General features: G+C 33.8%; 1 protein-coding gene across 1 annotated transcript in view; it reads left to right on the top strand.

Annotated features, from left to right (window-relative positions):
- The window catches only part of LOC148852514 (protein ROOT HAIR DEFECTIVE 3 homolog 1-like), a 50,982-nt gene extending 27,259 nt beyond the window's left edge, over positions 1–23,723 (top strand). The window contains exons 13-20 of the mRNA XM_088945813.1: positions 2,302–2,380; positions 15,059–15,224; positions 16,053–16,177; positions 16,616–16,878; positions 16,958–17,054; positions 17,149–17,310; positions 17,809–18,156; positions 23,247–23,723. Coding sequence (XP_088801939.1) covers positions 2,302–2,380; positions 15,059–15,224; positions 16,053–16,177; positions 16,616–16,878; positions 16,958–17,054; positions 17,149–17,310; positions 17,809–18,156; positions 23,247–23,336 — 1,330 coding nt within the window. The 3' untranslated portion in view covers positions 23,337–23,723. The remainder of the gene's footprint in view (positions 1–2,301; positions 2,381–15,058; positions 15,225–16,052; positions 16,178–16,615; positions 16,879–16,957; positions 17,055–17,148; positions 17,311–17,808; positions 18,157–23,246) is intronic.
- The last annotated feature ends 685 nt before the right edge of the window (positions 23,724–24,408 follow it).

Raw genomic sequence — 24,408 nt, 5'->3', positions numbered from 1 at the left:
CTCCCCATGTCTCTCTCTCTCTCTCTCGCTTTTGCTCTTGCTCTCTCTCTTGCACTCACTCTCTCTCTTCGCCCCTTGTATTCCAACCACTACCGTTGCTGCTACAGTGGCGGCTCTCTCCCCTCCGTCTTCTCTCGCTCTCCCTCTCTCTCTCTTGCTCTTGCTTTCTCTCTCTCTATCTCGCACTCGCTCTCTCTCTCTCTCCGTCCCTTGTATTCCTGCCACCGCCCCTGCAACTTGCAGTGGTTGCTCTCTCCCCTCCGTCTTCTCTCGCTCTCCCTCTCTCTCTCTCTCCTTCCTTGTCTTCTCTTGCTCACTCTCTCTTTCTCTCTCTTTCTCTCTCCCCTTTATTCCAACTATTGCCACCGCCACTGTCTTTTCTCTCTCTCCTCCTGTCTTCTCTCTCTCACTCTCGCTCTCTCCCCCTATCTTCTCTCTCTCCCTCAATCCCTCTCTCCCTCTCTCTCTCTCTCTCTCTCTCTCCCTCCCCTATCTTCTTCCCACCACCACCACTGCTGCTACAACAAGCACTAGTGGTGGTCCGGTACTTCGGTGAATAATAATAATGTTTTTATTAATTATTAATTATAAAGTGTTTTTATTAATTATTTTAATATTTTTATTAAACATTAATTAATTTTTAATAAATTTACTTATGTTATTTATTATTTATTAATTATATTTATTAACTAATAATTTTTAATTATTTCATTAATTTTTAAAAGTTATTTTAAATTTTAATTGTGTAAATTATTAATTATTAATTATTTTAATATTTTTATAATCATTATTTATCTTTTAATTTTAATTGTTTCATTCATTAATTAGTAATTATTAATTTATTATTTTTTTATTTATATTGTTTCAATATTATTTTGAGGTTGAAAATTATTTTTTATGAGATAATGTAAATTGAATTCAACATTTTCAAATTGTATATTTTAGGGTTAAAATAGTAAAATCAATAAATTTCAGATGGTAAAAGGTTAATCCAACACAAACAAATTCATGGATTTGGATCTTCTAAAAAGTAGAAAAGCAACTATACTTCTTTTCAGATTTCAAACACATTTAATATCTTTTTAACTTTTCAGATCTGAATTTTTAAATTTATCAAACGCCACCTAAGTGAAGTGATCATCTTAAAAGAAATACATGATATTATGTAGTGGGGGCTATACAAATATCATGCATCTAAACAAATCAATATATGTTATATTACATATAGCGTATATTTATATATAACATGTACTATAGAGTCAGGTTCGGATTGGGTCGGGTTGGATAAGAGGTCAACCCTAACCCAACTCGAAGTAAAATTGGATTCATGAATTTCATCCCTAACCCTAACCCAAACATTAACCCAACCCAATCCAACCCAACTTTTTCGGGTTGAATTGGGTTAGGGTTGGATTCGGTCCAACCCAACCCAAGTTGCAGCCTTAGTACTTCCATTGATCAAAAGTGGGGCGCCAAGGTAGTTCTCCTTACCATTAATGATGCCGACTTCCATTAGTTGACGTTTCCAATCTCTTTATTTTTATTTATGAGTTAGAATGGCAAGGCAATCTTTTTTGGAAAGAAAGGAGTGCGCGAGATTGTAGGAGGTTGGCTCTGACCTTCCCCTACTTCTATGTATGTCTGGATTAAGACGTTGTAGAGTTGTAGTGGCATGGATGGGGTCTGTCTTGATATCATGTTTCTTCATATATAGATCCTATGGCTGAGTTTGGAAAGAGTGCAAATGCAAATATGTACTGTGCAACTACATACAAAATAATTAAAACTATAAGCTTTTGCACTCTACATATTTGCATTTATACTCCTTCCAAACTGAGCTATATATGAGTGAGTTGTGCTAAATGAATAATTTTCTGTTGGAGGTAGGCCCTCCTTTTTTTTGGCATGTTTTAAATTTTGTGCAGTTTGAGAGATATCTTGAGCTTTTTCACTCCTGTGCTCACCATTACTTTTTGTTCAGCAAGTTTAGTATAGTTTTATTTCAATTTTCTTACTGTTTATTTGTACAGGCCTTGTAATCTTGAACATTATGAAAGAAATTTGCCTAATAACAGGCTTCAAAAAAGTGTAGTAATATAATTGATCCTCCTCTTAAATTCTATATTACAAATTTTCCATGTAATGTAATATCGCCTTACAATTTTTCCATTTTGGGTTATATTTACTCGTAGAAAGATTGACGGTGTGTTATATAACATTTTATTGACAATGTTCCCAGTGAGCGATACTGAAGTGTCTAGGTTGATTGTTGGATTAACGAGTAGACTATTGTGTTTGTAGGTATGACAACGAAACTATTTATTTTGATGAAAGTGTTAGAGCAGAAAAGCGAGAGAGCTTGAAAGAGAAAGCGCTGCAAGTAAGAAATGTCTCTTTTACTCTTCTATATGATTTAAGGATTGTTTTAGATTGTTTACTAGATAAATAATACTAATACTAATATTGATACTAATTAATACACAAATTTTATTCCACCAAAATATATTTTGTGGTATTGAAAATATTAAAGCACAGTAGTGTTAATGTAGCACATACCTAAAAGATCTTGAATAATTGGAGAGAAAAGCTTACTTGGGCTTGAGCCCTTCATTGTACTTATATAATACAAGAGTTTTGGTTACAATCCAATTGTACACCCAGCAGTGATTAAGTTACAATGATAAGGATAAACAATGGTTATAATCATAATGATAAAGACTAATATAGAATAGGAAACTTAAGAGGATAAGGGGATAAGATTCGATGGCTGGGTTATGCGAGTATGTGTCATGTGGCCTTGGCCCAGTCTCCTCAACAGCCCCCCTCAAACTGAGCTGGTGTTTTACAACATGAAGTTTGAATCATATATCTAAGAATTGAACTATTGGCAATGGTTTGGTGAATATATCAGCCAATTGGTCTTTGGTAGATATGTAGCAAACATCCAGAATTTTGGAGGCAATCTTTCACAAACAAAATGATAATCAATCTTAATATACTTTGTTCGTGCATGAAAAATTGAATTGGCGACTAAGTATGTGACACGAATGTTGTCACACCACTAAATAGGTGATGAATTGGAAGATATATCAAGTTCAAAGAGAAGTGACTGTAGCCAAAGTAATTCAGATGCAACAACAACAATGCTTCTATACTCCGATTCTGTACTAGATTTAGAGACAATAGCTTGCTTCTTTGAGGTCCATGAGATCAGGTTATTACCAAGAAAGACACAGAAACCACCTTGGGAGCACCGATCATCTGGGCAACCAGCCCAATCAGTGCCAGAGAAAGCATGCAGCTGAGTGAATGTAGAAGGGATGATACAAAGGCCATAATTGATTGTAGACTTAAGGTACCTGGGGATCCTTTTGCCTGTTGTCCAATGGATTGTAGTGGGCTTGTGCATAAACTAATAGGCCTTATTGGCTGAGAATGATATGCCAGGCCTTGTAAATATGAGGTATTGAAGTGCACCCACAATAGCCCGATAGGTAGAAATATCAGGTAAAGGATCTCCATCAAATGCTGAAAGTCTTGTACTAGAGGACATAGGAGTTGATGATGGTTTGAAACCTTCCATGTGGGCCCGAGTTAGCAAGTCAGAAATATACTTGCGATGGGAAAGAAAAAGCCCAGATTTAGTTCTGATTGCTTCAATACCTAGGAAGTAACAGAGTGGGCCTAGGTCCAAATTCATTGGCCAAAGAAGATATGAGAGAGTTGATGGTGGAGGGATCTAATGATTATGTCATCAACATATATCAACATGAAGAGTTGAAGCTTGGACGTCTTGAGATCATGGTTTTTGAACCGCTGTTGATCTGGATGGTCGGACCGTTAAGCCTAGTAACCATCCATGCAACCGGTTCTATTTTACCCCAAACCCAGTCCCTGACTAAAAACCATTGAATCAGTCAACGATCAATTGACTCGGACAGTCAAACCGTTGATCTATTGACATGTTCAATGGTTTTTAACCGTTTTTTATTTTTAATTATTTTTTTATTTTCTTATCAAAATTGACAATTCGTTCGAACCAGATGGTCGAACCATCGACCCAGAAACCAGTGGCCGGTTCTTTTTCCGAATCGTTTTTTAAAACCATGATTCCTATTTTGTCATCCACGCTGATTTCTTGTGGATCCAACCACACTACCGTGGTTCCCCAAGACTATGAGAAAAAAATGGATTCTATTTGTCTTGTATCTACCATAGTTCTAGGGAGAATAAAATAAGTAATTTCTTTTCCGTTCTTTCTCTTGCTACAACAGTTCACAACTGGGAACGGTTCTGTGGAGATCCATTGTTTTGCCTTCAAGATATTCGTCCAGCAAAGAACGACAAAACAACCTACAGTTCTTGGCAAACCCTGTTTCATTTTGGTTGGGTAACCTTATTTTGTATTGGGTTTTCCTCTTTCTTAATTTCTTCGTTATTAGTTTATCTTGATCTGTTCGTGAATTGGGAATGTTTCCCTCTTGGACACTGACCGGAACTGTACCATGGCATTTTGAATTCTGCAGCGCACTTTGCTGCCTCTTATAGTCTTATTGTTTTATGTGTCAGGAATGGGGTGGATCAGCTCCATGCAGAGTGAGTGATTTGATATCCTCGGATAGCTGCAGTGTTGGCATCTATTGAGTTTGAGTCCTGTTGTGTTTTCGTCTATATCGTTTGTGTGGTCCCACACCATTTACCTATCACTCATAGAAGACACTACAGATCTGCTATCTACAAATTGTTCCCACATTTCTACCCACTGAGCACCACCACCGTTTTTTGGAACGTTTCCTGTCTCGTGGGTAGAGATGCGGGAAGAGCTCGTGGTAGCATATCCGAACCTGCTGCCTCAGATACCCTTTTATGTGGACAAGTAAAGAAATGTGTGTTATTATTGTTAACCTTATGTGTTTTGATGATAACAAATTTGGTGAAAGTAATAATGTGATTAAAATACAAATATGCAGATTTTTCACATAATCTCTGAATTGAACTAGTATTAATTAAGAAGAAGAAAGGATTCTCTCATAAAGAATATGAAGAAATCAAGTTCAAAGGATCCTCTCATGAAAAATTTAATGAAATCAAGTTCAAGAGCTTAATTGTTTATAGGACTTGATGTAATAGGATACATGTGCACTATAAGGGCTTGTCTCGGAACTACATTGGTTACCACACAACTTTAGAAACCAATGGTTAACCTAGAAAGCACTTTAGGTTTTTCCTAAAGATTAACTTAGGTGAAAAGGTCAAAAAATCAAAATTTGAGAACCTAAGGAGTCAACTCCCTTCCTTTAGAAGTTAACTACTTGGTGATGCTCCCTTATGTTTTTTAATTCATCAGCATATAAACATTTAGTTCTCTTAAAAACTTTATTAATCTTATACCTATTCTTTCTATATTCAGAATTTGAAGGGAAGTCAAGGAGACAAAGAGAAAAAAAAAAAGGAGAGCTATGAAAAAGTATAGATGAAGATAAATTATAAAAGCTAATGGAAGTTAAAAATTAAGCTTCACCAATATATGTGAAAGTAGAAATAAGTGTCAAAGCTTGAAGTCATGTGATGTATGCACACTTCATGATGATTTAGGAATATTGCAAATAAGCTTGAAATCATGTATGTGGTTGAATGTAGGAATCAAGTCTTTTGCAGGAGTACTAGTCTAGATATACATGACATGAACGATGACTATAAAAAACAATGAGTAATCATCTACATGACATGATAAGCATGATAATCTATTGCAAATAAGGTGATTTGAAAATAAAAACATTTCATGAAGATCTGAGGTGATTTTCTTGATGTTTAAGATCACTTAGTAAGGTGATTCAGCTCATATTAGTAATGAATTCAGATTCTTATAAATTTTCACACTACTGGAAAATGCATTTATTGAGGTGGTCATAGTTGTCTCTAAAAGTCCACAAAATGCCTCTAAAACAAATAGGAGGCAATTAGGTGACTGTCTTTAAAAGTCCTGTCTCTATATATTTTAGAAGCGCATAATTGAGAATTAGAGGTGGATAAAAAAAATGTCTCAAAAAATGGGTTTTAGAGGCACATACTATTACCTTTATTGCATTGGAGCTAAAAGCCCTTTATAGAGACAGGTAAGAATGCCTCTAAAAGTCCACTTTAGAGGCAAATGTAATTAACTACTTCCAATTGATTTTGAGGCATTTTATATGTGTTTCTAAAAGTAATATTATAAGATACATGTTTAATTATTGGAGGCACTTTTGGCTGCCTCTAAAGATATTTTATTTAAAAAAAATCTATTTTTCATTATATAAAAAACCTATAATAACCTGTAATTAACATTGAGACAAAATACGTATGAAAAATAACTAAACTACTTCATCCAAAATATGCAACCATAGATTGTGAATATTATTCCATTATAATTAAACAAAAACAATCAAAGAATACTCCATTTGAGTTACATCTTCTTTCTAATAACAAAAATAAACAAAGAAAAAACACTACATTCAACCTTCATTGTCTTTTCTCTTCCTCTCTTAGTAGATGACTTCTTTCTTAACAATCTAAAAGAAAGATAGAGTCAAAAATAAATTCCAAGTAACTTATAAAGACAAAACTACTCCTTTTAGCCCTCATCTAGTCCTTTCTTCCTCTACAACTTGTAAAGAAAAATAACAAAAGAAAAGAAGAAGGAACTAAATTAATAAGCACAATCTTTGAAGACTAGTATTTTCTTGGTTATCTAATTACATTGGCAATATGATATCAATAAAGCATTACATTTACAAAGTCAATGATATCACATTCAAACGAACATTTATTATACTCTTGTCAGCATTTGAAACACACAAAATGGTGTAACCACTAGTTGATACATCCCTTCATTTATTTTTCTACACATTATGCCAACAATGTCACAAAAGGGATAAAATGAACAAGAAAATGAAAAAAATAAGACCTAACCATTCCTCCACAATATAAGTCCCCTAATGCAACTTATTCCAAAGTCCGAATGCAAAGCCACCATCATCAACATATATACTTAGCTATGTCAATGAAATTTTTATAGTTTGCTAAAAAATGCATACTCAATCTGCTTTTGCAAATTATCTTTGAGTTTATAGTATGACTTATTCAATTTTTCCAATCATCTATAATTAATCCACTAAATTCCTAGACAAGTGATGGAAATTGGTCGCATACTTAAACATGATTCATTGGCCAAACCACTCTACTGGTCTTCAATCACTTTTAGTTTTTAAACTATAGTTGAAAACATGGCAAGAAAATATGTATTAGCAAATGGTACACTAACAAACAAAATAGTAGATCTATCTCAAACAGGAAAAAGAACGACAAGGAAAAGCATTTGTTAGCTATCAAATATTCCATTGTTGCCTATGAAAATTAAACCAAAAGCCAAGGCATGACTACAATGGAAGTAGAGAAAGGACTCCAAGGTAATTTATAACCATAATAATTGAACCTGTAAGAAATGAATTGAAATAGAAACCTATTCTGGTAAAGCAAAGATATTGCAAATGCAAATACCACCAAACAATATAAGACCTAAAATGGAAAGTCCCATAATTAATTATCTTTATAGGTATACTAGTGAATGACCCTGTAATAAGTACAGGGAATCAGTAATGTTAAATTTACATTATGGAATCAATACTGTTAAATTTATATTTATTGATATTTTAAATAATTATTAAAATTTTAAGAAATATTTATTTCAAAAAATAGCTTTTCAATAATTATTACAACATGGATAGTTTTCTTTTGTTATGATATGTAAAGGGTTAATGATTAACTAAAATTGATAAAATGTAGATAGAAGTGGTTGTGAATAACTATTTTTGCATTTTCTGCATTATTTTAGGAATTGATTGAAAATGGTGGTAGTGAGTTGTGGGTTTTAGCAGCAACATTTCAGAAAATGCTACACGTCTAGCTTTCTAGAAAAATGAGAAGGCAATGTGTCTGATTGGTGGGAAGCTGTAGCCTGATAGTGGGTTATGGGTTTTAGTCGGAATTTCTCAGAAATTCCCATGTTTTTAGTTTTCTAAAAAATGAGAATGCTACTTGTCTGAATGGTGGTAGTGGGTTGTGGGCTTTAAAAGCAACTTCAGAAAAAATGCTAGGTGTCTATATTTAAAAAAGCCATGTGCCTGAATGGTAGGGACTATACTCTGAAAGCCTTCCTTTACTATATATATATATATATATATATATATATACGTATATGTATATATTAGATCTATGTGAAACCAGAGCTTGGCTGGTTGATCCTTTCTTCTATCTTATTCATTGAGAAAACTCAAATATATATACATGGCTACAACCATCAGTCTCCTAAGTTTATGGCGACTACAACATATCTTTCATATCTGAACTATACATGAAAGGAGATAAGAAGATATACATGGATTCCTAATTTTAGCATAATCCTAACACCCCCCCTCAAGTTGGAGCATGCAGATTTTGAATGCCCAACTTGCGGAGAAAGTACTCAAATTCTCTGCGACCTAGTGCCTTTGTAAAAATGTCAACAAGCTGAACAGTAGTCGACACATAAACAGGACGAATGCAACCATTTTGAATCTCATCACGTACAAAATGGCAATCAACTTCAATATGTTTCGTACGCTCATGAAACACTGGGTTTGTTGCAATATGCAAGGCTGCCTGACTATCACAATATAATCGCATTGGGTTTGGATGCATAACTCCAAGAGCCAATAACAATCCTTTCAGCCATTTTAATTCACACGTGGCAGTGGCCATAGCACGATACTCTGCTTCCGCTGAAGAACGAGCCACAGTGTGTTGTTTCTTTCTTTGCATTTAACCTCACAATGGGGACAACTAGACCTGTTCATGGGCTGGGCCGGGCCGGGCTTGGGTTGGGCTTTGACTCTTTATTAACAGAAAAATGTTAGGCCCGAGCCCGAGCCCGACCCGACCAACATGTCTACAACTTGGGCCTGAGCCCAGCCCTGATAAAAAGCCCGAAGCCCAAGCCCGAGCTTGAAGCCCGACCTAATAAAAGAAATTCAAATTTTACCCTATTCAAATAGACATTATCTATTTTAATTCAGATGTTTTTTTCCCCTATTTAAATGAACAATAGGCCTACAAGTGAATCAACAACCTTCTCAAATCAAAAAATTTATTCAAATGGACATCACATAGAGTTTTTACTTAGGTTTAACTATAGGTCGGGCCGGGCCGGGCTCGAGCCGGGCTATTTTGGCAAAGCCCGAGCCCTGCTCGAATTTTATGTGGGCCGAGCTTTTTGGCCCGAGGTTAATCCCACGGGTCAAAAAGCCTGTTCAAGCCTGTCCGGGGGGTCGGGCCAGGCCGGGCCGGCCCGTCGGGCTACCCTACCCATGAACAGGTCTAGGGACAATGTAAGATTTAAGTGTGGGGGAGGGGATTTAGGTTAGAATTTAGGTTGTGTTTTAAAATTTGATTTAGGTCATGTTTTTCTGCATTTGCTTTTCGAAAAAAAAAAAAAAAAACCTCAACTCTTTTGAAATCAATTGAAACAATGTTCTAGGGAAATACTTCACCATTGCCACAATTGGTAGGATGGAGTAAAAAATGCACCTACCGGTCAAGTAATCCGATGGTAGGATGGAGCATAAAATGCACCTATTAGCCAAGTCATCTGATAGTAGGACGGAGCATAAAATGTACCTACTAGCTTGCAATTCAAACAGTAGGATGAAGCATAAAATGCACCTACTGACCAAATAATCCAAAAGTGAGATGGAGCATAAAATACACTCACTTCTTTAGAGGAGAGAAAAAGAAAATGAAAAGAGAGAGAAGATAAAAATGTTTTCCCTGATTTACTACCTGGTTTGCAGTAGCAAAAATTGGATTGACTAGTGAATGAGTCGTGTATGACTTGGTTGTGTTGATTTAACAGTTCACAATATTTAACCTAGAATATTTGTGGGGAATCAGACTTTGACATAGTGAAGCCCAATTTCAATAAGAATTCAGAGAAATGGTGATACCAGGCACGTGGAGCCTGTTTAAGCCCATATAAGGACTTTTTTAAGTGCCATACATAATCTGGATTCTTAGGGTCTTTGAACCCAATAGGCTGCTCCATAAAAACATCTTCATTGACAGAATCATGTAAAAAGGCATTTTAGACATCCAATTAACGAAGGTCCCAATGATTGGATGTAGCCAAGCTGAGAATGATCCGCACAGTAGTGGGGGCTTTACTACTAGATTGAATGTCTCCCCATAGTCAAGTCCTGGTTGCTGTTGAAATTCTTTTGCAACAAAGCGGGTTTTGAAACGGTCTATGGATCCATAAGCCCTTCGATTGATTTGGTAGACCCATTTGGATCCATCAACATTCATCAAAGGTAATCTTGGCATAAGTGTCCGAGTCCCGTTATGTAGGAGGGCATTAAATTCCTCCTCCATTGCACTCCTTCACGAGGCATGTTTGGATGCTTCTGTGTAACATGGGCTCAGTGATAGATTCAAGAGGATGAGTAGATGCGAAGTAGAACTTAGGTTTTCATATGCTAGTTTTCAGCTGAGTGGTAATGGGATGAGTGTTCAAAGGATTCACGCCTATAGCTAAGTTGCTTTCATCATTTTCATCAACAAGGGCAGACTGCACCATGATATTGGCAGGCTTATCAATTGGTTCAGTGAGGGAACCATCATGTTGCATTTGGTCACTAATAGTGGGCTCAATGGGTGCTGAGGGAGAACTAGATATCTCAAGAGATATAGTAAAAGGCCCATGAGAAGTTCTGTTTGTAATAATAGACAGCCCATGAAGTAAAATATAATTAGAGTTTACATGGGCAGTTGGGCTTGGGCCTTGAGAGAATGGAAATGAATTCTCATAAAAAATAACTTGCCTCGATATGTATAGGCGACTAGAAGCAATGTGAAGACAACGATACCCATGATGTTGTGGGCTATAACCCAAAAATACATAGGGAACGGACCTTGAGTCCAATTTGTCATGATTGTATGGTCTCATGCAAAGAAAGCAAAGGCATCCAAATACCTTTAGAAATGAGTAGTTTGGGGACATATTAAATAAGCATTCCAAAGGACTTTTGTGAACCAGTACAATAAGAGATAACTCAATAGCTTCAATTTGGTAGTGTCTTCTTTCAACCCTACCATTTTTCTCTTAAGTGTGAGGGCAAGCAAAGCAGTGAGAAATTCCCATTGATAGAAGAAAGTCACGAAACTGAGATTTAGTATATTCCCTACCCTATCAGTTTATATGGATTTGATTTTTCTTTCAAATTGGTTTTCAACAAGTTTCTTGAAATGCATGAAAATAGTGGGAGCTTTAGATTTATGAACCGTGGGATAAACTATCTCTAATTCCTATTTATCCTATCCCCCACTTTTTATCTATATCTATCTAAACAAAGTTTCAATTAAAAAACTTCAAAACTAAATTTAAAATATTTATTCAAAACACATAAAATAATAGATTTAATAATATTCATATTATTAATAGCTCAATATTTTTACAAAATTCATCATGAAATTATGTAGTAACAACATAAAGTATAATTTTACGAATTATTCAATTTAAATGTTATTCAAATAATAAAATTTAACACTAAAAAGTAAAATATTATTTAAATTTTTAACAACAAAAAATATTAAAAGTAGCTAAATAATATAACAAAATATTTAATATTACATAATAACATTAAAATAAATAAATTTCAAATAATAAAAATTTTTATCTTTTATATTAAATATTTTTGGTTTGTATCGATTTGGGTCTATTTTCAGTTTAGTTTGTTTGTTCAAAAGATTTAAACTTAAAAATTAACTTTAAATTTCATAAATTACAATCACATTATTAAAAAATTAATTACAAAAGTCGAATCTATGATATAAAATATTTTAGACTAAGAAATATGGGAATTTTCCTACTTTCCCATATTAAAAAATTAAATTTAATGTTTAAGATATTAATATATATTTATTAAACCAAAGCTGGTCTGAAATACTAGAAAACCGACCAACTTGGATTGAGTATGATCTGATTATTTTTTAAAATGTTAAAATATAAAACAATTATATATACTCTTATGTATTTCTATTGTTTAACTTCCGCTTTACAAAGTGCATCGCATGGTCCCCGTCACCATGTGTCTCCTTTCTCCATTATCCCCACCCTACATTCTCTCTAACTTTATCACCTGTCCCCTTCCCATCACTCCTATTAAGCCATGTCACCCAACTACCTAAAAATATTCCTATGACCTCTCTCCTAAGGTATCTCATTTAAACTAATAGGAAAGTATCATGTTGCCCCACTCCTTAATCAACTCCTAAAATGCATCATCCCTAGTCTATATCCACTCTCTCTCATTTAAAATATTTATGTTAATTAATAAATTGTTAAATACAGTTAATATTTAATTCCACTCATATTCAATGAGTATTAAATAGTATTATTACCAAAAGTAAATAAATATGATTAGTAAATTACCAAAAATTAAATATTCATATTAGTACCATTAGTAAATTATTAAAAGTTAATAAATATTGTTATTAATTAACTCATTAATAACATTTTATTGAAATTGAAAAATTTTTAACTAATTTCTATAAATTTGAGAATTATATTTAACAATTATCAAAAAGTATAAAATTTTAGTTATTGCTATTATTATAATTAATAACCAAATACAAATGGGGAAACAAAATATTATAATGTTAGAAAATGAAATTATCAATTAATTTATATTGAAAAATAAAAGATAAAATTAGTGTAATTTTGTTAGTAAACTACCTATTAAAAATATATATTTAATAACAATTAAAAAAATCAATAAATCCCCATAGTTATACACAAATGTAATAAATTTTTCAAAATTTTGATGAAACTACATTTTTGTAAAATAATATTTTTGGAATTAAAAGATATAAAGTATTTGAAAGTTTATTTGAAATGCATTAAATAATTATTGAAAATTATTAGAATATTTTAGAAATTTTAGGAAAATTTATTACTTTCGATAGATTTTGGAAAACCATTGAAAAATTATGTAATTTTTGTTGCAAATTATTGAAAATTATTAATGATAAATGACTATGGGAAATGGAAAAATATAATTTGAACAAATAATTACACATATTGTTAAGATAAATTAATTTAATATTGGAAAAAGGAAATTATTGGTTAGTTTATATTAGAAACTATAAGATAAATTAGTATAATTCTGTAAATAAACCATTTAAAAAGAAATTAAATTATTTAATAAAAATTTAAATAAATTTGAATAAATTTTCAAACTTACACAAGTACAATAAATTTTTCAAATTTTTTATAAAATTATATTTTCAAATATTAAAGACAATTTAGTGTATTTTTTGAAATTTACCATGTTGTTGATACTTAATATATCTTTTTGATCATTTCTATCATCAAATTGAATATTGGGTTGATGGGAACAATGTTTTCAAAACTAGATCAAAATAGATGGTTAAAAAGGAAAAATTGGGAACCGGACACCGTTTCACTTCAAAAACGCTTTTTGTCCAAAATCTATTTATTTGGTTAGCGAACTGCTGACTTGGATTGTTGAACCGTCAACCTAGACAACAATTTTTGGCCTTTTTTTTATTTTTTTATCGAAGTGGGTCATTTGTTCGGACTGTTTGATCCTAGAATAGTTCCCTATCTGGTCCAATTTTAAAACCCTTGGATGGGGAGTGGATGCCTTGCCTTGAGCTTGGCTTGCTGTTTGGCATGGCCTGCCCCAAGGCTTGGCCCATGGACTAGTCCAACCCATGGCACGGCACTGGCCCGTGCGGGCTAGGGCTATGACCTGTGCTGAACCGACCTCCCAAATTATCCTAGAGGAGGGAGGCATGGCCCGGGACATGCGAGTCATGTCATGGCGTCCTAGCATGACCCAATTTACACCTCTACTTGAACCCGTCCAATACTAGGGACAGGGCAGGAAAATTCAAAGATTCTCCATCCTTGATGAGGAGTGGGGTGCCTTGCCCCTGAACTCGCCTGACATTGAGGAATGGTTACCTCACCCTGAACCCGTGTGACATTGGAGACACGGTGGGGATGGGGTAGAGTGTCTTGACTATGGGATAGAGAAATGGATGGGGTGCCCTGCGCTGAACCCACCCTGTTGCCATTCCTATATAATTGTTAATTATTAGTGGAATTAATAAAAATGTTAGTTTTTATAATTATTTTTATTTATTTAAATTTAATCAAAATTTCATTTAAAAATAATAAAAAGAATAAAAATTATTAAAATTACAACAAATTATTAATAAAACTAAATTTATTAAGAAATATTTGTTCATATTCAAATTTTTTATAAATCTACATTAAATGAAAAATAAAATTATTAAATCTTTAGATTTTCCCATGCATTGCACGGGTCCCTACTTGTTGTCTTATAAGATAGCCTAAACCATTGGCTTAATGGAAGAGCTGAGAAGGTGGAATGGAAGAAGGAGAGCGAGTTAAGGAGAAAACAAAAAAGGGGGAAGGGAGAAAGTAGAGCAGGGGTGACGTGGACAAGTTTGTAGCTGGCTCATCGAACTCATTTTTAATTTGTTTAATTCATTCTGATTAATTTCATAAATAAGATATAAGATTTTGGTAATTTTAATTTAATTTATTTTTAACAAAATATCCATATCTCCTCCATGCCCGATCAAAATTTTTTGATCGATGAAATTCAAATTCAACCATTAGAGAGATATGTAGGATTCAAGCTGATCTGATCTTTGTCCGATCAGATTACGCCTTGACAATTATAAACAGTTTCTTAGAGAGATATGTAAGATGGTATAGGTTTCTTAAGTTAAACATTTCATATTTCATATGAGTTTGTAATCTGAAATTTCAATCATTTTAGTTTAGTTTTACGGGACATTTGTAATCCAAGGTTGTCATTATCATTTTCTTAATTCATGATCATTTTATGAATTATATAGAAGGTTGCAAAGATTTAAAAAATGGTTAACCTATGTTCTATTCTCATTATTTATCTTTCACAAATATTTTCAGCTATTCGAAAGTTCTTATCAAGACCTATTGGATCATCAACGGTGTATAACCTTCGGTACTTTTAAGAAAGAATTGGACAATGATCTGAATGGAAGGAAAACTTTTGCTTTATCTGCAAGTGATTGCACCGAGCGTTTCATGGCAAAATTTAATGAAATATGCACAGGTATTCAAATCTTGATATTGCTATTTTCTATTACTCATATGTTAGGGAAAATCTATGATGGGGAAAAAATATGGTATAGGAAGAGTTTTGATTAATCAAAACTCACCCATGAATTTTGATAAATAACATAGTCATATCTTTTTCATATCATAGTTATGATTCCAGTTGATTGGTCGGAAGATTTTCAGATATCATATCTTTTTCATATCATAGTCATACTCACCCTTGTATTAATGCCTAGCTTATATCCTAAGACCTTGCACCGCTTCTATATTTCTGTTTATTGGATACCTTCTCCTTTAGCCTTAAAGTCAAATATTACCTAAAGTATTAATCCTTTAGCATTAAAATCAAAGGAGGGAGGAGAAGAACATGTAAGAAAGGGTTTGCACTCTAGTTGAATTCAAGAGATATAAAAAAATGGTTTAAACTGACCATCTTATGAAAACAAATGGAGAATAAGACACAGTAAGATTGCTCCCCTCTAGTTGAGGCGTTCTTTTATAACTGAATTTTATACATATTTCTTATATTCTCTTCAGCCTTTAGATTCGCCATGGTCGCATATAAATCCACTGCAGCTTGGGGCGTTCAGCTAATCCGTATTGTCTGATTTCTGTACTTCATTTTTGATAGCCCATGCCTCGTCATTATCTTGAAAAATTTTAAATGTTGTCAAATGTTTGTTTCTCAGGACGAAACTCCATTCCTCGTCATTATTTAGAAAATTTTGAAATGTTATCAAATTTTTGTTTCTTAGGCTGAATGTCCACGCCTCATTATTATGTGATTCCAAGTAAAATCATTTGATGTTCATTGATGGTATAGATGCTACTATTCCACAAGCAAACTGGGATTCATCTGTTGTTCGGCTTCAGCTTCAGCAAGATATGGGTGAACACGTTACTTCACTCCGTGAAACCAAACTTGCTGAGTATAATAAGAAATACAAGGTATGATAAAATTAATTATCATTAAGGTCTCTCAAATCCTGTTATCAAGAAATTGTTCAACTTAAAAGGTTTAATTTATTAGTGAGGTCTTGCAATAGTCTTTTATACTTTTCATTGGATTTAAAGCAAGGAAAAGTACAAGTTCACCCATATCTTTTATGGAAATCTAAGTAAATATAATGGAGGAAGTAAAGATTGAACATTAGACCACTTGATCAAAGAGACTAATACCATCTCAATGACCATTCAACTTAAAAGCTTTGTGAATAAAAAACTATCGAAAAATCTCACCTAACAGATTAAGCTTTTACATTAAAGAATTCCTTAATTGAGGCTTAGATATATATGATTTTAATCTTTTATATATGATCTTTATTGGACATATGTCACCATAAGCAACAGCTAGAGTTTACTAAGCATGCTATCTCCGGCTTGTAGAAACAACTAAAAGGGGCATTAACGGGACCTGTGAACGATTGTCTGCAAGAAGCAGACGATAATACCTGCCCAACAATAAAATTGTATCTTGAACGTGAGAGTAAATCAGCTGTCGAAGGGCTAACTGGGGAACTCGATGGCTTTGACATTGATGATAAGAGGAAGGATGAAATGCTTGCACACCTAGAAGACTATGCAAGAGATGTGGTTGAAAAGAAGGCAAAAGAGGAAGCTAGTAGAGTCCTGAAACACATGCATGACAGGTAGAGATTCCCTCCCTCCCTGCATAACTTTTGGTCGATATTATTCCTGATTTTCACCTAACATCACTAAATTTGACAGGTTTCTAATGTTTTTTACCAATGAGTCTAAGAATGTGCCAAGGATTTGGACTGAGAATGATGACGTCAAAGCAATTGCAGAAGTTTCCCGCTTAAAAGCATGAAACAACTCAAACTCAATTAATTTCTCAATCTTCTCCCTTTTAATTTATATACTGGTTCCAAATACCTGAGAACTTTTATTCTTTCCAGTGCCTTAAGCTACTGGCTATTATGGCTGCCATATGTTGGGGTAACACTGCTGGTAATATCGAAGCAACTCTCTACCTCACTCTGGTGAATCCCAATGGTAAGGACGATAGTAGAACGAGAAGCACATCATCAGATCCACTGGCCAAAAGCACATGGGAAGAGGTAAACAATGAAAAGGATTTGATTTTTCTAATTAATATAATAGCTGATGTGTTTGCACTGAAAGAGTTGGTACCATGCCTATTTGTGAATAAGTTCTTGAGAAGGATGCAAGCTCTGAACGGCTGAAAGCGAAGTTGGTTTCGTTACCATACCCTAGGGTAAAAGAGCAAGAAGTCATTTGGTGGGTAGTGTAGCCATCGAGTTAATTTGCTAGTCGAGTGGTGGGGGTTGTCTAATGAACTTTACTTACACATGACAAATTAAATTGGACATTGAAAGGAGTCTTCATATGGTCTTCATTGAAAGGAGTCTTCAAATCAGATTATATCTAAATCGGATAGTTATCTGAATTTGATTCGATTATATAAGATCTTGAATTTAAAATTGAATTTTCAAATGTCGTTAACACCCTTATGTGGAGAAGCTTCAATTCCTTGTAATATTAGTTGTGTGACAATGTTAGTATGTTCATTATAATTGGTTGATACATCTTAACAGGATCCTACAATGAAAACTTTGATTGCTCCTTCCGAATGTAAAACCCTTTGGATTAAATTCCAAACGGATACAGATTACATTGTTAATCATGCCAATTCTGTCATTCAAGCCATTCAAGATCGGAAACATGCTGAGCTCATGGCCAAGCAGGCCCGCGAAGAGGTTGTTGCTGCTATGGAGAAGGCTGAGCAGGCAAGCAAGAAGGTTATTGCTCTCAAAAAAGAAGCCAAGGAAGCTGCAAAAAAGGCTCAAGAAGATGCCCAGATTGCTATAGCCGACGCTAATAAACGTGCCAAGGAGGCTCAACAGGCACAGAAGGCGGCAAATGATGCTGAGAGAGCCTACAAAGTAAGTTTAATATACTTTATCTATTTCTCAATTATTCTACAATATTTTTTTTTTGTTGTCAAGAATTGAATTTTAGAGTTATGATATTTTTTTGGAAGGCCCAGTTTAGGAAGAGTACAAATACAAATATAGGTCTAGAAATACAAAATATATAAAAAAGCTTTGCACTGCACATATTTATATTTACAGTCCTTCCAAACTGAGCCTAAAGGAAAAAATATTTTCAAAAGGAAAATGAATTACAGAACGATCAGCCCCACGCAAAAAGGAAGCTGATATCAACATGTAAAAGCATCCAAATATCAAACTAGCCCCAACAAAATAAAACTCAACAAGACACCCACAACCAATGCCAAAAATTGGATAACACAACACACTAGGGACACTTGATATTTTACAATTTTTTTCCTAGTGCCCAATACTAGGGTTTGATTGTTTATTTATAGTTTGTTTATGTTTATAATTTCAAATTCATTGCATAAATAGGATTAGAGTTATTGAATTTGAATAGGATATGATAGCTTAGTTTGAGTCCTACTAAAATTATTAAATATAACATTTTGACTCTTAGGAGTATTATGAGTTTAGTGTCAATAAATATATATGGACATTTTATGCACCCTGTAAGTGATTCCAAGTATTTTCTCTATTTTTCTATTCCTATTTTCTTTCTTATTCCTTCAAGAAGTCATTACAACTATCAACAACCATAAATTTCTGATCAAAGCTAATGCTTTATTCACCATGTTCTCACAAAGGAGATGATTCACAAGCATTCTTTAATTGAGTTGTTGAACTAGAAGAACATTTTGAGTGGCATGATATATTTGACAAACAAAGGATTAGATTTGCATGCATGAAATTGACGAATCATGATAAAGTGTGGTGGAGAACTCTTGAGCAACAACTAGGAAAGGGATGTGATGATCCTATTAGTACATAGATAGAGATGAAGAGGTGTTTACAATTAAAGTACATCCCACTAGGCTTCCATGATGATCTATATATGGAGTTAACAAATTTCAAGCAAGAGAATAAGTAGCAAGTTATAACAAAGAACTTGAAGTCAATGGGAAGAAGCCACAAAGTTGAAAAGCAAGTAAATGATTCATTGCATGTTGATTCCTATCCTAGAACTGAAGTTGATGATGAAATTAAAGAAGAAAATTTTCAAGCTATAGAAGTTGTAGATACTAAAAATCAAAAGGGTGCAAGCCAAGAAAAAGAAAAAATTGCTAGAATTTTCAGCACCCATGGTTAGTTTGAGGTTAATGATAAAAAAGAGATAGAGATAGAAGTGAAGCAAGATACAATATGCTAATTATAGTAGATCTTAGTAAGGAAGTAAGTGACTTTACCTTACAGTCCAAGTAGAACCAGATCTAGAATTATAACTTGACATGGCACAAGATCCATCAACATCAATGGAAGAAGTCTTAGAATTTATTAAGGAACCAAGGGTAGTAGAACATATAGAGATGGTGATTCTTAAGCTAGAGATTGAAGGAAAAATTCAAAATGTTGCAGCTGAGGTTTTGGTTAAGCAAGAGAAAGATTTATCACAATAGTTGGTTGATGATTTATGTGATCAAGAAGCCAACTTTATTGATGATTTAACAAAAATTGTCATGGAAGGTAGTGTTTCATATTTCTTCCAAGATTCTTTTCTAGTTATGTGTGTAGCCTCTACTCTACAGTCCAAGCATGTAACTGTGGGAAGTCCTACTCCTTTTTTCATTGGAGCATATCAACTTTTCTTCAACTTGATGACTAGTTTTGTTTTTGAGCCAGGGGAGAATGATGCAGGAACAAAAGAGACAAAAACAGAATTTTGTGAAATTTTATGCATTTATGTACTTTTGGACACCAAGGACATTTTTGTTATTTTACAATTTTTCTGTAGGGTTCAATAATAGAGTCTGATTCCCTATTTATAGTTTGTTTATATGTAAAATTTTAGAGTCATACATAAGTAGGATTAGAGTTATTGAGTCTTCTTTGAATTTAATTGGATATGACAACTTAGTTTGAGTCCTATTAGGATATTTGAGTCTAATAGTTTGATTCCTAAGATTATGGACATTTTACGCAAAGACCAATGAAGCTTATTGATTTTTTTTTCAGCTTATGCTAAGTTGCTAACTATGGGGTGAGTGATTCCCCCACCCTAGAGTGATTATCTAGGCATCCCATGAGTGATTTTGTGTATTTTCTCTCTTCTTTCTATTCTTGTTTTCTTTCTTATTCCTTTAAGTAGCCATTACATTCATCAATAATCATAAAATTCTAATAAAAAAACATTGTTCAACATTTTCTAAGGACTAGAATTGAGTTGGCATCAATTTTGCACCTAAGTCCATACTGATTGCACCAAAGGACCTTAGCACAAATCTGGTTGCACCAGGTGTTGCTTGAAGTGTACACAGGAGTTGCGTTGCACTAAACAACACCCAAGATGTAAATACTTGTGCACGCAGGTGCAACTAATGCACCAAAAGCACTCTAAAGGAAGTGTTCCAAACCAAATTGAGACATAGGAGTCATAGGTGTCGAAGGAAGAATGAGTTGGGCGGTTAGGGGCACCATTATTTTTCGTTCTCTAAGCTGCCTCAATTTTTGTGCCATGGTTACAATTTTGTATCCAATTACTTTCATCTTAGTCATCTCTCCCATTTTTACCTATAATAAGAATAAAAAAATGAGAGCTATGGCGATGAAAACATGGTAAACCGAGTTCCAATTGAAGTTCTCTTTGCCACCTTCGCAAAGCCTCCAAGAGTGTGTCCCCCATGTCCTTCAAGGGCATCCAGCACATTATGGTGCCAGAACTTAGACAAATCTGACTCACCCGGCTTTCGAAATGTTCTTTAGTCCAGCTAATATTTGCACTTGGGGCTCTAATAATTGTCCTAGGCTCCTAGCAGCGAATATATAGATAAGACCCATCAGATTTGCCTGTCTTGATCTTTAGAACTACTAATTCTGACTTTATAGCTGATTTGCGAGATTTTGAATATCATCTTGGACATTGGAGTTATTAGGAAAAGACTATTTACCTTTAATGCTTAGGACTTCTTGTAATTGGAAGTCTGATTGGATTAGTATTAGCTACGTGGAAAAGTAAGCCATTTCTTGTCCAATTGTGAAACCAACACAAGATCTCACCTAAATCAATTAACCATTATAGCTATCTCCTTAACCATATAAATCTCTTTCAAATATTTAAAACAGGTAGGGCTAAAACCAGAGAGAGAAGAGGGGGTAGAACCAATAGAGTTCACGAACTTGTATTGGGAACATCTTTCGATGATGTTTTTTCATCTCTCATATTTGTCATCAGGAAATGTTTTCAATATAAGGTTGGGATGTGCTGTGGGACATTGTGGGGCACCTCCTTGTGAGGCGCTGATGTGAACTCGAACCAATATACCTCTAAGTGAAAAAAAAAAAAGCCTGGCCCGTAGAGTCATTTGATGTAGTTTAAAATACACCTTTATCCTGAAGGCATTGAATCGATGAGCGAATGCCCAAACCCCTCTGGTTACAAGGCTTACCAATTTGTTCCCAACTGTGCCAATGATATGCTTGTCGTTGAAGTCAATGTATAGGCAATCTTACCCCTACACATTGAGAGAGGCTGTATTCATGATTTGAACCCTGGTCACTAAAGCTGCAATAATGCAACCCAACTGTTGAGCCAAGGCCCACCCTCAGCTAGGGGTGTCAATGAAAAACCGAAAAACTGAAAAACCAAATTGAACTGAAAAAATTGAACCGCAAAATGCAGTTAATCAAATCAATCTGTTCGGAATTTTTGAAAAGCCGAAGGACCGGTTCAGTTTTCGGTTAACCTATAAAAAAATGACAGTTAACTGAACCGACCGGTATATATATTTATATGTATATTATATATATATTTTTAATATATGTCACATATTTTCTATGTATTATATATAAATATATATTCATTATATATATAAATATATACTTATATTATATTTATAATGGTCTATTCATAAATATATTATATATATTATATATTTTTAAAATATTTATAATATATTATATATCATTTATTATTTAAAATATAATATTACACATATATTTATATATTATATATTATAAATATAAAAACCAAAAAACTGAACCGGTCAAAAACTGAAACTGATGGACCAGTTAACTGATAGTAACGGTTCGGTTTTGGTTTGAAGAACTGAAAAAACCAAAGTAAAACGGTTAACTGTTTATATGTTAGAAAAGTGTTTGCAGGCAATATTATATATAATATATATTAAAACCGATCTGACCAAATTATTTAATTGGGACAAAACCATATAGCCAAAATCGGCATAAAACATTAGGTCAATTTAGACAGTGTTACTCGACTGCCAACATCTACCTGCCATAAATTGCAACCATTCATAGCTATCTTGTAGTGTGAGATGTGCGGCTGCTGGAATAAGCATGGGTAAAGAAAGTGAGTAGTAAATCTGAGCCAGTTCTTTTGTACCATGGCTCCATTGGCCACTTGAAATGGTCTCAATTAACTATGGCATTGTTCTTGGGCTCCATGGGGCCACTTGAGATGACAGTAAAAATGACAATTCACATCTCCACCCCACAGATTCCATGATAATTTGGAGAGATATAATAGATACAATATAAGTGAAATTTTTTCGAATTGTCCATAAGTCATTTTCTGCAAAGTAGATGATCTGTGGGTTATATATGTAAGTAGTGCGTCACTGGGTCGGCTCTTTGTTTGAAGGTGACTGAAGGAAAATGTTCTCTCTAGGCTCTTTGTTTGTAATGCAATTTCATTTGTATTAATATATGTAAATTACATGGCAGTACAAATAAGAAAGTGTAAATTTTAGTTCACTTTTGCTTCGAGTTTTAATTTGAAATTTCTATGGCACTTTACCCAAATTTAAGTTGTTATATGATTTATTTATTTTTATTGATTCACATCTCATAAGGTATATTATCACTGATCCGTCTATGTTTGAGTTGTGTTGTAGCGATTTCCATAAAATTAGGAGTTCTTTTAGAACTTTATTCAATTCATTTGCGCTCCCACTCTTTTTCAGGAAGCGGTAGAGAAGGCCAAACGTGGTTTCTGGGGACACGTTTTGGATTATTTGATTCTCAAGCCTTTGGAATGGATTGTTAACCAATAGAGTCAACAGAATTGATTAGTTGGTATGGTGCATGCATGGAAAACAAGTGCTGTTAAAAGAGGTTTGTTTGGGAGTACAAGACATGGTTTGAAAGTAGTTTCTTACGGAATCCACTCCTCTATCTTTACGTGGGAATAAGAAGCAAAAAAATATATAAAGATATTGTTGTGGACTATTAAATTAGGAGTTTAAAGCATCAATAAGAAAACCGAGTGATCTCCTCATTAAGTAAATAAGGAAATTTAGTTACCAAGTGTCTTTTTAGTAACTTAGTTACGAGTGTTTAACTTTCTTTATTTTAATTTATATTTGTATTGTTCTATTTTTCTGTGTGGATGAAAATCTTTGTTTTTGGTTAATAATGTTATTTTTTATGACATTGGAATCCATTATGTATTAAAAGATCATTACTAATATTATAGGATTTTGGTTTTTAATAAGATAGTAAAAGAAAAGAGGATGTTTAGTGATTGGTATAATATTAATATGGTGCCTATATTTATTATAAAATTGTAATAATTATCAAGGGATTAAATTAATTAGCCATGAAATTTTGGGAGACAATGATTGAATAAATATTATGACTTAAAACAAGTGCACCACCGCTGGATAATGACAATTTTGACATAACTGATAGGGAAACAATTTCTCCAGTTGAATAATGATAAAATCTGGAGGAATTGGTCAAGCCATCACCGCAGGATACATGTTCCAAAATTGGCTGATAAATAAACAATTTTGATACAGTTTCCTGAAACTTGACTCACTGAGATGGTGAGAAGCTGCAGCATAAACTTCCAGCGTCGAGTTGGATATCCACTTGGTGATTTTCATGGAATCTCCAAGAACAATTCTAGATAAATGAGGCGAATTGTCTATTCTTTAAATTAGTCTCATTAGGGGTTGTAAGAGGGAACGACTTGCATGTGACCTGAATGAACCTCACTCATGGGAATTGTACATTACTTCATTTTCGCAAGCCTTAGGCAATTTCATAAAACAAGAATTGATGATACATATTGATGATGCGCAATTCGCCCACCCCTATTTGGACGTGACTGGGCTTTAGCTC

The sequence above is a fragment of the Nelumbo lutea genome, chromosome 5 (assembly GCF_056320005.1).
Source record: "Nelumbo lutea isolate HS-2025 chromosome 5, American lotus-T2T, whole genome shotgun sequence".
NCBI lineage: Eukaryota > Viridiplantae > Streptophyta > Magnoliopsida > Proteales > Nelumbonaceae > Nelumbo > Nelumbo lutea.
Note: the sequence above shows the minus strand (reverse complement) of the source record. Positions and strands in the feature narration are given on the sequence as shown.